Here is a 14,485-nt window from a genome sequence, read left to right as displayed (position 1 = left end):
ACTTATGCTATAATATATATATATATATATATATATATATATATATATATATATATATATATATATATATATACCATATATATACCATATATATACCATATATGTACATAGATCAAACAACCTCCTATGTTCCAGTGTCTAAAAGTGCTTCTAAAATGATTGTTCAGATGGTCGATGCCCATAAAACCAGTAAAATGTGTTTTATTCCAGGCTTTGTGTGTGTTTTTTTCTTTTTCTGTTTCAAAAATATATTTGATTGACCACATTGTTTTGTCACAGCCTCCCACCAGTCAGAATGGAACAGAAGAGCAGTCAAACCGTGTAAGCTTTGGGTTTTTTTGTGTTGTATTAAGTTCAACAAAATAAACACAGGGTTTTCTCTAATTAGTCACATGTGGATCTTGACTCTTCAGGGTATTCCCCTGTGTTGGCAGCACTAAATTACAGGCTTGAACACTCGTCCTCTGTGTTTATGCTTTCATCTTTCTAGTCTTTCCTGCCTGGTTGCCTTCGACCCTCGCAATTGTCCAGTTGAATCGACACAAACCGACTGCAGTTAAAGACACTCAAGACATTTTAGTTGGAATGTCTGAGCTTTATTTCAGTCTCCTCACAACAGTCTGGAATCAGAGGGAGCAAGTGCCTCCAGATCACGAAGGACCGGCAGCCTGTGAGTCAAACATAAACGTGCATGAAGCAGAAACGATTATGATTATGATTATGATTATGATTTTATTGTGTGGCTTTGTTCAACCCAAACCTCTGTTGCATCTCACAGGGCATTTTACAGCATTAAATATATACAGTACAACTTGATGTGTCATATTTTTGTTTATTCAGATAAAACATGATGACATAAGCACAATATGCTAAACTATATTTATGTACATTTGGTTCCCCTTCATTGACCATGTGGACTGATCTACAATCCATTCAAAGCAGAGTTTACACATCTACTCCAACATTTACTAAGGGTCTACATATGCAAACTTAATATTGTATGTGACTTGGTGTCCATTGTCCCACGCATACAGAACCCCCTCTTTAGGATTGTAGTCAATCTGTGTGGTGTAGGTGTAGTTGTTGGTGAAGGGCATCCTGGGAATCATCTGAGTGTTTGTGTGCGTGTCGAAGGCGTATTCCAGGTTGGCGTGTTGCTGGTTGTAGCTGTCAACAGCGTACAGGACGCCGCACACGACGAAGCAGTTGCCGTAGCGATTCCTCCGGAGCCCCGTCCTCCACGTGGTCTCCCTCTGCATGCCGAGGTCCGAGGGGTTGAGCCGGCTTAGCACGATCACCTCCTGCAGGAAGCCCTCGTCGTCCAGGGCCGGGTAGATGATCCACAGCCCGCTCTCGTCCACGGCGAAGTCGATGCCGGAGTGACTGCGCCACTCCCACGGCGACGAGGACTCCTCGAAGAGGGCGTCGTGCAGCAGGGTCCAGGCGGCCACGTAGCGGTGGTGCAGGTCAAACTTGATGATGTCGCGGGAGAAGGCGCGGTTGTAGTAGAAGGCCCCGTCGTAGACCACGTGGCCGGTGCCGATCCAGTTGTACGGAAGCTTGTAGGAGTTGGTGAAACGTCCTAGAGGAAGTGAAGGCGCATGAAGAAACTAGCACAAAGTTTGAGAGAATAAAAGCCTCAACCACACGATGCTGCCGTACTGTACCTTGCTTGAACACCTCCAGGTTGCGAAACTCCAAGAGGTTGTTTCCGTAGTAGAAGTTCGTCACGTAGATCTTGTCGTGGTCAGACTTGGGGTCCTTCATCCACGCTCCCTCGCTCCGGCCGTAGGTGTTGTGAGTTACTGGCTCGGAGATGGTTGCCAACGTGTCCTTACACTCCTCTGTGAGAAAGAGCACAGAGCGAGCGACAGAGTGAGGAAGCAGCCGCGGCCTAACTTCATCCAGACCTGCAGCAAATGAGTCTGAAAACAATTAGAGGCTTTTGTTTTTAACCAGCTTGACTCACGAAACGGGTGAGGACGGAGCAGCCAGCAACAAAACTGTGATAGTCACCGGTCAATGTCAAGGCAGCGCTCTCCTAAATGGAACAGAAGCTTCTGACTGCATCTGACTGCATGTGACTGCATGTGGGTGCAGGTATTTACCAGGTTTTTTAGGAAGGCCTTTCTCCTGCCTTCGCGTCGGCTCATCTAGTTCCAGCTGTCGATCGTCCACATCTGCCTCGTCCCAGCTGATTCTGTACTTGCGCTTGGCTTGAGAGACCTGCCTGGTAGTGGTGGTGACAGTGGTGGCGGCGGTGGAGCTGCTGCTGGGAGCTGTGGAGGTAGTCTGGGGGGCAGCGGTGGGCAGAGTGGGCAGAGTGGCTCCGGTTCCTCCCCCCGGCGACCCGGCAGCGGCGTGGCTGGAGGTAGACGTTGTGGCAGCTGCTGTGGAGTGAGTGTGAGCGGAGGATGTGGTGACGGCCGCTGGGAGCGCTGCTGTGCTGCCTGTGGTTGGACCTGGTGCCGGTGAGCCTGGTCCAGCTGCTGGGCTCCCAGCTGTGTTTGGACCTGGTGCCGGTGAGCCTGGTCCAGCTGCTGGGCTGCCTGTGGTTGTCGGTGGAGCTCCTGTCGAGTGGAGGGGTTTCCCTGTGGTTGACTTGAAGGAGCTGTGGCTGCTCTGAGCTGCAGCCGTGGTGGTTTCTTCACCAGCGCTGAATCGTGAGGTGCCGGGCGGCTCGTCCATCATGTGGACCGGCCACTTGCTGACTCGCTCACCTGCAGCGTAGTCCTTTGGACCAGACACCGTCGGACCGGGTGTGACTCTCTTCCTGTCACTCTGAACCAACGCAGACGCAGCCACCGCTTCCCTACTTTCACTAATGACCTCGTTTTGACCTCCTGGGAACTCGGCGTCTTTGGACTTTGCAGACTGGCTGCTCTTCTTGGCCTCGTGCAAGGGCGTCGGCGTCTTTGGTCGGTACCTGGTTCTGGGGCGGGGCGCTTTGTGTTGTAGGAGGTTCTCCTCAATGAAGAGGTTGATGGGGCCGTCGCCGCTGAATCCATGATACTCAAAGACTAAAGCAAGAAAGGAAGAGGTTTGGTGGAATAAATAGCGTCCTCGCGTCACTCGTTCAGAGCTTTCAGGGCTTTTACTCACAGTTCTCTCCAGGCTCCCCGTCGTCCGCCACCATGGGATCCGGCTCAGATTTATAGAAGGTCATTCCTCTGACGATCATGCCGTTGGGACCCGTTCTCGATGACTGCAGAGCCTCATCGCTGGCCACGTTTCTGACAGGCACCAGCGCTTTGACCTCAATGATCTGATCAGAACCATCTGTTGCTACGACAGGTGAGTTCTTCTCATACTTTCCCTGTTGGTGGACAGAAAATCTCTGTGAGGCAGAACAGGAACCATGTTTAAACCAACCAGACCAGTTATTAAAATAATGACTAAAGGTTTAACTGGTTTGAAAATGATGTTGCTTTCATTTTCCACTAAACGTGTTTCGTGTTTTCGCTAATGAAGTGATTCACTCGGCCCCAGGTCCACCCAACACTGCTGGACACCATCTCTAGTTTACACTGAAGCTGTCATGGATCAGGGCCCATTGGTCCAGTCACTGGTCTGAGGTCAGGCTAAACCTTCCAATTACCCCAATGTTCCTCGTACACTCTGCTTGTTATTCATGGTTTTGCGAAGGTGGGATTGTGCAAAAACAACTCTGTTTGTTTCTAAGGGACTGAAGTCCTGCAGCATCGATACTTTGCAGCAACATGTTCCTTTCTTAAAATGCACTAATGAAACGCAGCTGCTTTGAGCATCAAGATATCAGGGCTTTCCTGAGAATGACTGGAGCAAATGATGAACTCATTATTTCTTCCATGAGAAGGTTTATCTGCATCTCAGAGCTGCTTTACATTTATTTGAAAATGAAATGACAGAACAGTTAAAACAGTTTCATGCTAATATAACTTTATGAAGGAAACCTTGTACTGACATCAGCCTGTTTGATAGCAGCCATTAGCTCAGTCTGGTGGCTGATTTAATCATGGTACAGTAACTGAAGCCTGTGCCTGAGCATCCGTGTGTTCAGATACCTCTGGCCTTTCACCTGCTGCTGCCTCACCGGGCCTCCTCTTGTCAGGATGCTGTCGGGGCGAGGCCGCGGGTGCCGCTTCAGTCACGTCTGTCGGAACCCGAGGGCTCTCCTGGGGCTTCGCCTCCGCCGTGGTGCGGGCCAGAGACACCGCCTGCATGCAGTCATGGACAGATCGGCACATTTACAGAGACACTGCGCGCGGGTTCGGCGGAAAATGGGTCAAAGTCGCCTTAATCACAAACAGAAGTGAGAAAAAAATCAGTTTCAATGAGGGAAAATCACAAATGTGATGGATAATGTATCAGGGTGCCAGTGAGTCACGGCAGGGTGACGGCCATCCAACATGAGCTGCAGTAAACAGGACACTGAGACCAAATGGACTTCAGCCAGTGTTAATTAGGGGTTTTCCTACTGTGACATGTCAAAACGTCTTGTGTAAAAACTTGATGAGCTGAAGTCAGCAGCTGAAGTCTTCTGAGTCGCGTCGTTTTATATTTTCCACTTTGCTCTTTAAAATCCAGTGAACCGACCCTTTCACGTGTCACATCAGGTCAGACGCGGGTGAAATTCATCTTGCTGGATTTACACATTAATGCTATTAATTGCAGCTGTGTTTTTGCTGCCAAGACCAATCTCTGATCTCTGACACAAGGATCATTTCCAGACGCATGCAGCTGCATTTCTGGCGGCACGGCTGGCTGCATGTGGCAGTGTCACCATGTGGAAGGGGGGGGGTATGCATCTCTCAAAAGTCATTTTTCATGTCTTTTTAGTCATTTTGTATCTTTATGCTGTCAAACTAAACCCCTGAAACCGGAGGCTCCGGCCCAGAGACGTCCTGACTCATTTGGATCCGGGCCTTGTCACTAACACATGGGCAGGTTTGATCTGTGCTGCCCTCACCCACAACGGGAGAGACATATACAGAGATGCTGAACAACTTCTAAACAGTGAAACTGGCTGGAGCAAGTCAACTTCAGCCTGTTTAGTCTGGTGGAACCATCAAAACTTTGCTGGACTGATGTAAGAGGTTGCAGATGTTACAGTAATCTCGTTCCGTACCTTTTCAATGTGATCCACGCGATCCAGGAGCTTGCTGGTGAGGGAGTGCAGCTTCAGCAGGTCCATGCCATAAAAGGATCCCTCCAGCAGCTCGAGGATGGTCGACAGCTACAACGATAAAGTGGATTCCGTCAGGAGGGCTGGCCAATGCACCGCATGCCCTGCGTAAAACCGGCCTATCCTCCTCCAATCCCCCGGGGCTGTGGCTGCGTCCTCCGCTGAATGCAATGAAACGTGGCAGCCGTGCGTCCTCTACAGACACTGCGCTCTGCTGTGATGGGGTTTCACCTTAACATTCTCCTTCCCAGCGTCCACGAGTTTCTTCAGCCTGAACTCCCCCTCGCATGGGTTGACCGCCGACGGAGGAGCGATGCAGGCGCACTTGCACTCCGGGCCAGATGTGATAGTCTCCACGGTGTAGAAGTCCTGCGCAGTGGCGCTCCCGTCGTCTATCCGCCGGCAGGCGCTCCTGCTCAGGGGTCTGACAACACATTTACACCGACAGTCAGAGCCTTCCGACAGGGCTTTCACTTTGTCATAATCACCCAGCAGCTACAAAGAGAAGAGGATGCATGTGTTTTCCACCACGATCATCAGAAATGCTTGAATTTCTGCACAGCACAATGTCTACAGCAACAAAAGCAATTACGCAGTTAAAGCAGTTAGGTTTGCATTGTGTACCTTGGAGAGGATGCTCTCCTGGCCGTCTAGCTCCTCCTGCAGCTTGTCATTTCGCTCCTCGTTGCTCTCAACTGGTGATGTGATATTTGCGGCTGAAGCTTTTGGCGCAGCGGAGCCCCGCGGAAAAAGCGCACAGCACAGGACGATAACGGCGCATAAGTTATGCATGTTGTGAGGCTCACGGAGCAGCGGCAAGAAAAACAACGCTGCAAGTGAGCAAAGTCACCGATTAATGTAGCTGCCTGGAAGAGGTCATAACCTACAGGCTTCAAAGTCAGAGGCGCATCCAAAACAGCATCCGGGAGCGGCATAAAGCTTCAGAGCGAGATCGCATCCTTGTCTTCAGTGTCGGTGAGAGGAGGCTGATCAGACTGAGGAACCGTGCGCTCCCTGCGCGCGCAGCGGCATCTGCTGCCAGGACGCGCGGACGAGAGGCGGATCTGAGCAAAGAGTCGAGGAGGAGTCGCTTCAAGAGACCCTCACACGGCCTATTGCTCACCTTGTTATTAGATGTCATGTCATTATGAATAGATTCAATCTTATTTTTACGATTGACTTCGTGTGATGTTTCCAGACACATTTGAAAATAAAATACACTTTAAAGTTCAGTGTGGATCACAATATCGTCTTATCGTCCAGTATCATCTGTGGTTTTGCTGCCGTCCAGCGGCAACAGAGCACAAACACAAGCCGAACAAGCGTAAACGGTTTTATTGGTACAATAAAGGCACATGTGATTGTACTCACCCCCCCTCAAACATAATGTCTATATCTAGAAAACACCAAGTGGAGGAAGGAAGTTCAACTAAGGCACATGGTGCCGAACAAGTCAAACTGTACACACATTATAAACCTCACAGTCCCCAGTTTGATCATTAAGATTTATTACATTTGATTAAAAGACTAAAATAAAGTGCAACAGTATTTTTGTCAAATGCATTTACATAAAATGTCCCGCTCAACCTGGATGTGGTGCCAGGTGTCTCGCTGGTGTCTTCAGGTGTAATGAGCAGCCTTTAAAAACCAGTGTTTAAAAAATTCTGATCATAGTAGTGCTTTTGCTGATATAAATTTTAAAAAACATTGTTCATGTGTCCTTACACCCATCGCGTTCAACCCTGTCCTCTGACGCCACCGGAAGGATGAGGTGAGAAATACGGCTCCACAGTCCACCGTACTTGTCCAGATCCATCCTGTCAAATGATACCGGGTGACCGTGAGACAGGAATTTCTTTTGGAGGTGGTCGTCCACCATCTCCTCCACGTCACTCAAACGAATCTGGGCAGGAAGTGACTCTTCTTCCCCCAGAAGCACCGTGAAGATCAGAAAAGTCTTCTTGAAGGCGGCATTCTCGTGGTCACAGTAGCGATAGAAAATAAGTGTGGAGCCTGGAGGCAGCTCTTCAAAGCGATGGATGACGGCCACAGGTTTGTCGCCCCCAAAAGCTCCCTGCAACAACTTGTCAATGTCCAGTTTGACCGAGTCACTGTCCTGGCTGGCTCTGCTGGCTCCATCGATGTGTAGGACAGAGGCATTGAGGGCAGCAGAGAAGGCAGAGGCCAGGCTCTGAGCCAAGCAGCCCAGCGTCCTTTCAGCCTTGGAACCCGCCGTCAGGATGAGACTGACCGGCTCTGTGGGATGAGCGGTCAGCAGGTGCCTCTTCAGGTGGATCCTGCACCTGTTCCACAGTTCAGACCGTTGGTTGGGAAATTGAGTTTTTACTTTTTCCAGCTGCCTGAGGAAAATGTCTATATGCCGCACATCATTTATCTGAGGTGGAGACTTGGGTTGGCGCACATACTGCACCAGGATGGCAGCAAGCATGACCACTATAGTCAATGCTATTAAATGTAGGTATCTTTGTCTTCCTATAAAGAGAACACAAAGTTAGAACCACTTTATTTGGCTAGTTGCCCTAACAACAATACAAACCTACACAATAAGCTAAACTATTTATATAAGTCACAGGTTTACCTGCAAACATTCCAGAATCCTCTGGAAATGTAGGTTCAGTAGCCTCTTGACAGGTAGCACCAATGGTTTCTACTGGTTTTACCTGTTCCTCTCTCTCAATCCCTGTATTGCAGAAACACAATTGAAAACAAACATAATTACACATTAACAGAGCATCAGTATTACTTTAATACAAACATAAAACATTTTAACTTTCCCAATAAAACCAGAAATACTAGTCTAGGTTCTTGTGTGTTTTAGAGGTTGTGGTGCTCTGTAGTCACAGTGTGACAAGCATCAGTATTACTTTAATACAAACATAAAACATTTTAACTTTCCCAATAAAACTTTCCCAATAAAACCAGAAATACTAGTCTAGGTTACTATGTGTTTTAGAGGTTGTGGTGCTCTGTGGGTCACAGTGTGACAATGAGTAATTAAGACCAAATAAGTTCTATGTTGCGATATAAAGCAAAAAAAAGCTGATTTGACAACAACTCACGTTTATCGCCGGCCTGGTCCATGTTGTCACTACTGTCGCTTTCAGATTCGCTGCTTTTGGGTGCAGATAATAAAACTGAATCTTTTTAGGTGAGATACAGAAGAGGTCATTCTTCATTAGTTATCACCATCTAGTGAACACTACAAATGTCCTGGCCTAATTTCTGGCTGCTTCACATCTACAGCAGTATCAGTCTGTGTGTCACTCTCACCCCCTGCAGCCTCAGTGTTTGTGTCTTCATGTTTGGGTCCATCCACGTGGTCATCATCTGTGGTAGGTTCTTCTGCCTTGATCTCACCCGTGTGGTTTTCTTCAGCTACAAGTAGAATTGTTTGATTTCCACAAAAGTTCGAACATCAATGTCACTACATTTACATTTACATTTGAAGGGGAATTTAGGGAGGCCATATCTTATATCTCTGTTACATTCTCATTCTATTAAAATGACTGGACTGACTGTGTCTCCATGTACAGTACTTAAGTAAATAAGTTACATTAGGTAATTCAGAAATACGTTTATATGCACTAATAAAACCTGGTTACCGGGAATTTGCATATACAGTACTGTACATATAGCAGATGAACAATGTGGTTTCTCCTGTACCTCAGGCCTACTGTAAAAACAAAGTTTATGGAATTTAACTGTAACCATTTCCTGATGCCGCCCATAGTACCAGTAATAGCCATTTTATTACCTTGTGTGTTCTCATCACACATCATATTGGTTGGAGGCGCCAGGTCTTTTTCAATGTTTGTAAAACAGAAAATAAAAAAGTTGAAAGACACAAAACAATAACTGTAAGAGTCACAAGATTTCCCACATTAGTACCATTACCTGGATCTGTCTCCTCAGAAGCATTACTAGTGGTAATATCATTATTTCTCAGTTCATCCAACGTTTTGCCCTCTTTGTCCACTGTCTGTAGCGTGGGTGCATTCTTTGGCATAGCCATGCCTTCATGAAACTGAAACTCACACTTCGGATGATCATCTAATGAATCGGGGAAGTGATTATTAGAAATCAAGGAAAATATACTGTCAGCTCAAACATCAGTCTCACTACAGTTAGATTTTAGTTTAGTGCTGCTTTTTAAAATCTGCATCAAAATCAGCTCCTTCAATAGTCTGACTTACGGTAAATTTAATTGACCAATTATATGATATGACATGCATAATACATTTGGGGTAGCACGTGAAAACTCTGTAATCTTTTCAAAACTGCGATAGTTTCCTCAAAATGTGAATTTATAATATATGAACAAACAAGGATATACATCAAAGACAAAAGAGAACCCTTCGCATTGTTAGTGTCACAGAGACCATTACAAAGAACAACACACAGAAAATGTGCCTTTGTAATCTACAGAAATTGGATGAAAAAGATTTTGATGGAATGTATCAACTCCACATTACAGAAGTAAAAGATTGAAGTATTCACATACTTGTATCAAGAGTCGCCTCGTTGCTTTTCCCACTGTTGTTTTCATCCTCAGTGTCTTGGGATGCAGCTATGACACAAACACACACCGCTATTGATTAGAACACTCACACAGACAAGGATGAAATTAGACCTTCCTTAATAATTTTGTCTGTGTTAAACTGATGTTATTACCAGTCTGATCGAACTCTTCGTGTGTAGAGGAACAGGCCACACTTGTGGACTGTGTTTTGTCTTCTATAAAACAGATTGACTTACATCACTGTTTATCACATTATTTGTATAAAAGGCAGTACTTTGGTGTTACAATACCTGGGTCCTGCTGCTGGGTGAGCTCTGTGACTTGCTCTGCCATTTCTTTGGATTCTTGATGCCAGGTGGACCACAGCTGCATTAAATAAAGAAGTATATCACATCTGCTATGACCAAAGTATATTTATCAGATGTGGACAAATTCTCGTCACACGGTCAGAGTCCAGCTGACGTTGCAAAAGTGCCAGCTTTCAAGGGAAGAAGCCAGCTGGACAACTTTTAACACACTTTCAAACATCATGAACTTGAACATGAACTGGTTTTCAATGTTGAAACACAAACATGTGACGCTCAGACGAAGCGTAAAGCGAAAATTCAAAGTTCGTGTAGGAATCGTTTCCATTTGTGTTGTGGCGTTCTCCAGTGTTCACTACTGTACTGTCACTATTACTCTACTGTGCGACTAGACCGTAAACATAGAGTGAATCCTTACTCATAATCCTGCTCACCAGGAACGTACAACTATAAGAACACGACAGATTGGAACTAGACTCCTGGTTAGCTAACCCGCTAAACTGGTTGGTTAACTAGCTAGGAAACAAAGCTAAACCAGCTATTTGAGTTACGCGAACAATAGAATGTAACCTGGTTTTATTCGGACTACGTGTAACATTCTAATAGGTGTATACGTCAAAATACGTCTAATTCGCATACCTATTGTCAAGAACACACAGTGGGATATGAACCATGTAGCGCTGACGTTGTCGCACAGATGTGACAGCGACCCTCCGGCGGAACGTTCAGTCGTTTCCTTGTTCCCATGGACTTTATTAAGTGCACAACATCAACGTAATGCTGTACGGCCACGAAATGTGTCCCCTAATCAGTACAGGAAATATCGCTTCTTGTTTGTGTTTCTAAACTATCGGATATAGTTCTACGCTGCGATCCTACATGGATTCGAAGATTTCTGAAAATAATGTTTCTCGTCCTTTGCGACGATCGACTAGACAGTCTTCAATAAAAGGTAAGTAGAACAGACGAACGCCGTTTACATAATCAGATTAGCTACTGGCGCTAGCTGATATTAGGTGATAAAAAAACAGCTTTTTGTAGAATTTCTGCATTGACACACGCAAGCATCTTATTAGTGCAGCCCGTCCTCGAACTAGGGAAATTAGCATTTAAGTCGTGAAGAACGGCTTACACTAAGACGGTTAGGCTCACACGATCGTCTGTGTCTTCTGTAGCACTGGGTTATGAAGCGACACCCAGGGGTCCTTTAAAGAGGGCTAAAGAAGCCCCTGAAAACCCAGTTGTTAACGGTTCTAAAGAAGTGGAGAATGGCTCAGAGGATGAAGGTGGGCTGCTCTAATAACCACATTGACTCATCACAACCATAGTTAACTGTAGTCCAGCCTGCTGTAGCTAAGGCAGCGTAACCAACTGACATTTATTTCAACCTAACAGAGTCCCCTAACAAGAAGAGTCGGCTCAACAGAGGCGAATCAGTGGGCGACAGTGGTGATGAAAATGGAATGGAAGTCCAGGACTCCCCTGATGACTTTGAGACAAAGCAAGACCAGGGACAACAAAAAGGACAGGATTCCTCTTGTGGCATTCATCAACCAAAAATATGCCAAGGTGAAGGCAGTGAATAATTTATTGATCTATTACTGATTTAGTATTAACTAAAATGTAAGTGCATTAAATATTTATTGGCAAAATGTAGGCATGGCATATTTACTAAAATATTCAATTCTATTAAGATCACAGTTGACAATGGAGTGACTTGAAATGAAATTTTCCTGTCTGGGTAAAACAGGTGCCATTGGAGATGTGAATTTATCCCCCCGTGTACTGCTTGGCGAACGCTGCCAATCCAGACATGCAGTAAATGAAAATGCAGATGGGATGAGAACCAAGACAGGTGGGACTATGCTGGAGATTAAATTTTAATTAAATGTGGATGATTATCCACAGTTAATGTAATATGTCTTATGTGTTGTTAGTGAAACCACCAACCAGAGAACCTGCAGCTCCTATCAAATCTGCTGTGCAAACCAGATCTTCACTGTCCAAACATGACACGACAGCATCCAAGATCACCAGCATGGACGAATACAAGCACACGATGAAAGCCAAAGCGAAAAGTGCAGGTATACAATTATATTCGTCTACATTTTAGTCAATGAAAAATATTAAACGCCCTTTTTAAATGAATTTCCTTCTCTGTATTAAATAATTCTGTCTCATATCTAGGTATACACATTATTAATCAACATGCCCCAAACCAATATCCAGCCTCTTGCTCAGCAACGATACCACGACAACGTTTGAATAACAATACAACACAAAAAGAAACCATTCAGCACATAAATCAAGGTATTGTAGCTTTAACTGAGTATTACAGTCCTTAGAAACATCTAATGTGGCTGTGACACGCTTGACATGTCTTTAATGAGATTCTCTTTTCTAGCAGGGATAAATAAAACTGCTGTTACTAAAATGAAGTCTAAATCTTTCTGTAGCGGTAAGAGATGTCATTATATTTGAATATATTCACTCACCCAAAATCATCTGGGTTTTTTTCTGTTACAGAAACATTATTTTCTACTGAATTTAAATAGAATTTCTGTCATTTCAGGATTGATGTGTTCTTCATTGTGTTTGCTTCTGGTGCTACTCTGCTCAGCCGTCTTTTTGGCGTACATGAAAGTCCCCATACTCCAAAGGATTGCAGACAAGGGAGGACGTCTATACATGGCTGTAAAGCCAGAAATTTTTACAAATCATTTGTCTAATCTTGAGTCTCGGTTTCCAAGACAGCGGCCTGAATTGTGGAAGAGGAGCAAGATTCACTTGGGGAGGCATCTCAAGACAGCCCAGCCCACGGAGCCTGTGAGTTTGATCCTGACTGCAGGCTACAAAGCTGAAAAGACACTGCACTGTCTGGCTGAAGGTTTGGCTTCCTCCTTTTCATCTGTCTTTAATGCTTCTGTCCTCCACATTGATGGAGCCAGTAAAGCTAAACAGGACAGTGATGAGGTGAAGCTGGACATTGACCAGCAGTTGCAAGCAGCCTTCGCAGGAGACCAACCTGTGGCGGTCATTCATCGCCTTGAAGAGTTGCCTCCGGGTTCCACACTTATTTTTTACCGCTACTGTGACCATGAGAATGCTGCCTTTAAGCGGGTGTTTTTGTTGTTTACTGTTTTACTTCCACAAGATGAGGTGAGTAGTGATCAGAGCCTGCAGTCTGTGGAGGAGGTGGTACAAGGCTATGTTCAAAAGAAACTGGTGGGCTCCAACAGCCAAACATCCTTCAATGAGATGAACATCGACAAATTTGGTGGACTGTGGAGTCGCATTTCACATCTAATCTTGCCAGTGGTGTCCGAGGAAGAAATACAGAGTAAAGGATGCAATGGAAACAAACTGGCATCTTAGAATATGAGAATGAGAATACAACAGTAGGCCACTCTGATCCTTGTCAGCACTGTGAAGGAAGAAAAATACCGTTCCACAGATGTAAAATGTTAGACGCTTACACCCAGACGTAATTGAAGTGGTTTAGAGCTGGTACTGACCTCTCTTTAACTGATGACATTGTAATCCTGCTGCAATCTTTGAGACATTTATTTTTTACTTGTGCTCTTGTACAGGCTCTCATAAAGTAAAATAATGGTGTTGCTCTGTTATCACACTTTTAAAGTAGATAATTAAATAGAAATTATTACACAACTTACAGAAAATCTACTGAGTGATCTCTTTGTTTTCTTTCCTCATCCTGTTTTATGCTGTAAATGGATATCAGCATTTCACCACTTTTCATTTCCGAAGAGTGACGGCTTATTTCCTTTTTCTACATAATGTTTTTATAGAGGCGTGGGTTAATGCATTCAACAGTTTTGTGGACAGAATTTGAATGACTTGCACTGAAATTATTTTGACTATTGCTGTTTTTAATAGAACTTAATGTAAATACTGTGTTTTTTTTCTGTGTATATCTGTTATACAGTAGATTCAGATTGAAATATGTTTTGATACAGTTACAGCATTGAAAATAAAATAATTACAATTTAAAATTATCACTAAATGTGCCTTAAACACACGAGTGGGAAAGATGAGACTATATTTAAAAATTACAAAACGTTTTTTCTGTTTCCTGTTGACAGGTTTGGTGTTAACATGATCATATAGCATCCATTCTGTTCATCCGGTTCATTTCTTTATATCTTATGTCTAAGGAATTTTGTGTCACCCACATAAAAACCTGACCAATTTTAATAAAGATTATTTTAGTGTCATTATCAGTGGTTGAGAAAAGTCCTTCACTATTGGTAATAAACAGTTAACAGCATTTGGACTTTGAGCTGCCTCTTAAATAAGGGTTGTTGGATCTAGAAATGACCTATGATTCAGTACTAAAGTAAAGTGAAAGCAAGTTATTTCTTTTGTTTACAAGTAGAGGTTTGAAGAACTGGGTCAGTTGTTATCCTGAACATGAACATGGACTTCATCTTGTTATGTGCATATGACTGTAGCACA

The 14,485-nt window shown here is 44.5% G+C and overlaps 3 protein-coding genes across 7 annotated transcripts; 1 reads left to right on the top strand and 2 right to left on the bottom strand.

Moving 5' to 3' along the window:
• Nucleotides 1-816: 816 nt before the first annotated feature.
• olfml2ba (olfactomedin-like 2Ba) lies at nucleotides 817-6,212 on the bottom strand. Of its 2 annotated transcripts, none has more exons than XM_029148711.3 (8): nucleotides 5,789-6,212; nucleotides 5,396-5,659; nucleotides 5,108-5,215; nucleotides 4,044-4,196; nucleotides 3,103-3,316; nucleotides 2,109-3,020; nucleotides 1,668-1,844; nucleotides 817-1,582 (listed from the first exon to the last, which is right to left on the bottom strand). In XM_029148711.3, the coding sequence occupies exons 1-8, from the start codon at nucleotides 5,954-5,956 to the stop codon at nucleotides 969-971; spliced, it is 2,610 nt and encodes an 869-aa protein (XP_029004544.1). In that variant the 5' UTR covers nucleotides 5,957-6,212; the 3' UTR covers nucleotides 817-968. The 2 variants fall into 2 exon arrangements, with proteins under 2 accessions (XP_029004544.1, XP_029004547.1); XM_029148714.3 differs by having other exon boundaries at nucleotides 5,396-5,588; nucleotides 5,789-5,929.
• Nucleotides 6,213-6,483: 271 nt separating this feature from the next.
• LOC114854069 (torsin-1A-interacting protein 2-like) lies at nucleotides 6,484-10,787 on the bottom strand. Of its 2 annotated transcripts, none has more exons than XM_029148141.3 (10): nucleotides 10,649-10,787; nucleotides 9,995-10,070; nucleotides 9,857-9,919; nucleotides 9,687-9,752; nucleotides 9,080-9,235; nucleotides 8,940-8,984; nucleotides 8,456-8,560; nucleotides 8,245-8,325; nucleotides 7,764-7,865; nucleotides 6,484-7,657 (listed from the first exon to the last, which is right to left on the bottom strand). In XM_029148141.3, the coding sequence occupies exons 2-10, from the start codon at nucleotides 10,035-10,037 to the stop codon at nucleotides 6,876-6,878; spliced, it is 1,443 nt and encodes a 480-aa protein (XP_029003974.1). In that variant the 5' UTR covers nucleotides 10,038-10,070; nucleotides 10,649-10,787; the 3' UTR covers nucleotides 6,484-6,875. The 2 variants fall into 2 exon arrangements, with proteins under 2 accessions (XP_029003974.1, XP_029003975.1); XM_029148142.3 differs by having other exon boundaries at nucleotides 9,857-9,916; nucleotides 10,649-10,782.
• A 32-nt stretch (nucleotides 10,788-10,819) lies between these two features.
• LOC114854068 (torsin-1A-interacting protein 1-like) lies at nucleotides 10,820-14,247 on the top strand. Of its 3 annotated transcripts, none has more exons than XM_029148139.2 (8): nucleotides 10,821-10,961; nucleotides 11,185-11,295; nucleotides 11,405-11,578; nucleotides 11,760-11,864; nucleotides 11,947-12,093; nucleotides 12,197-12,319; nucleotides 12,417-12,467; nucleotides 12,582-14,247. In XM_029148139.2, exons 1-8 carry the CDS (start codon nucleotides 10,889-10,891, stop codon nucleotides 13,382-13,384), a joined length of 1,587 nt encoding a protein of 528 aa, XP_029003972.1. In that variant the 5' UTR covers nucleotides 10,821-10,888; the 3' UTR covers nucleotides 13,385-14,247. The 3 variants fall into 3 exon arrangements, with proteins under 3 accessions (XP_029003973.1, XP_029003972.1, XP_029003971.1); XM_029148138.2 differs by having other exon boundaries at nucleotides 12,414-12,467; XM_029148140.2 differs by lacking the exon at nucleotides 11,185-11,295 and having other exon boundaries at nucleotides 10,820-10,961; nucleotides 12,414-12,467.
• Nucleotides 14,248-14,485: the final 238 nt, after the last annotated feature.

This window comes from Betta splendens, chromosome 4, assembly GCF_900634795.4.
Source record: "Betta splendens chromosome 4, fBetSpl5.4, whole genome shotgun sequence".
Classification (NCBI taxonomy): domain Eukaryota; kingdom Metazoa; phylum Chordata; class Actinopteri; order Anabantiformes; family Osphronemidae; genus Betta; species Betta splendens.
This window is presented reverse-complemented; position numbering and strand designations above follow the sequence as displayed.

Bases quoted from the DNA above. Each gene is read 5' to 3' on its own strand.
- LOC114854068 (XM_029148138.2), top strand. From the start codon at position 10,889: ATGGATTCGAAGATTTCTGAAAATAATGTTTCTCGTCCTTTGCGACGA. The intron at 11,579-11,759 runs GTGAAGGCAGTG...TGGGTAAAACAG, and splicing joins TCAACCAAAAATATGCCAAG to GTGCCATTGGAGATGTGAAT. The intron at 12,320-12,413 runs GTATTGTAGCTT...TCTCTTTTCTAG, and splicing joins CATTCAGCACATAAATCAAG to CAGGGATAAATAAAACTGCT.
- olfml2ba (XM_029148711.3), bottom strand. From the start codon at position 5,956: ATGCATAACTTATGCGCCGTTATCGTCCTGTGCTGTGCGCTTTTTCCG. The intron at 3,317-4,043 runs GTATCTGAACAC...GTCCACCAACAG, and splicing joins CAGCAGGTGAAAGGCCAGAG to GGAAAGTATGAGAAGAACTC. The intron at 1,583-1,667 runs GTACAGTACGGC...CACTTCCTCTAG, and splicing joins CCTGGAGGTGTTCAAGCAAG to GACGTTTCACCAACTCCTAC.
- LOC114854069 (XM_029148141.3), bottom strand. From the start codon at position 10,037: ATGGCAGAGCAAGTCACAGAGCTCACCCAGCAGCAGGACCCAG. The intron at 9,920-9,994 runs GTATTGTAACAC...TCTGTTTTATAG, and splicing joins CACCCAGCAGCAGGACCCAG to AAGACAAAACACAGTCCACA. The intron at 9,753-9,856 runs GTAATAACATCA...TTTGTGTCATAG, and splicing joins CGAAGAGTTCGATCAGACTG to CTGCATCCCAAGACACTGAG.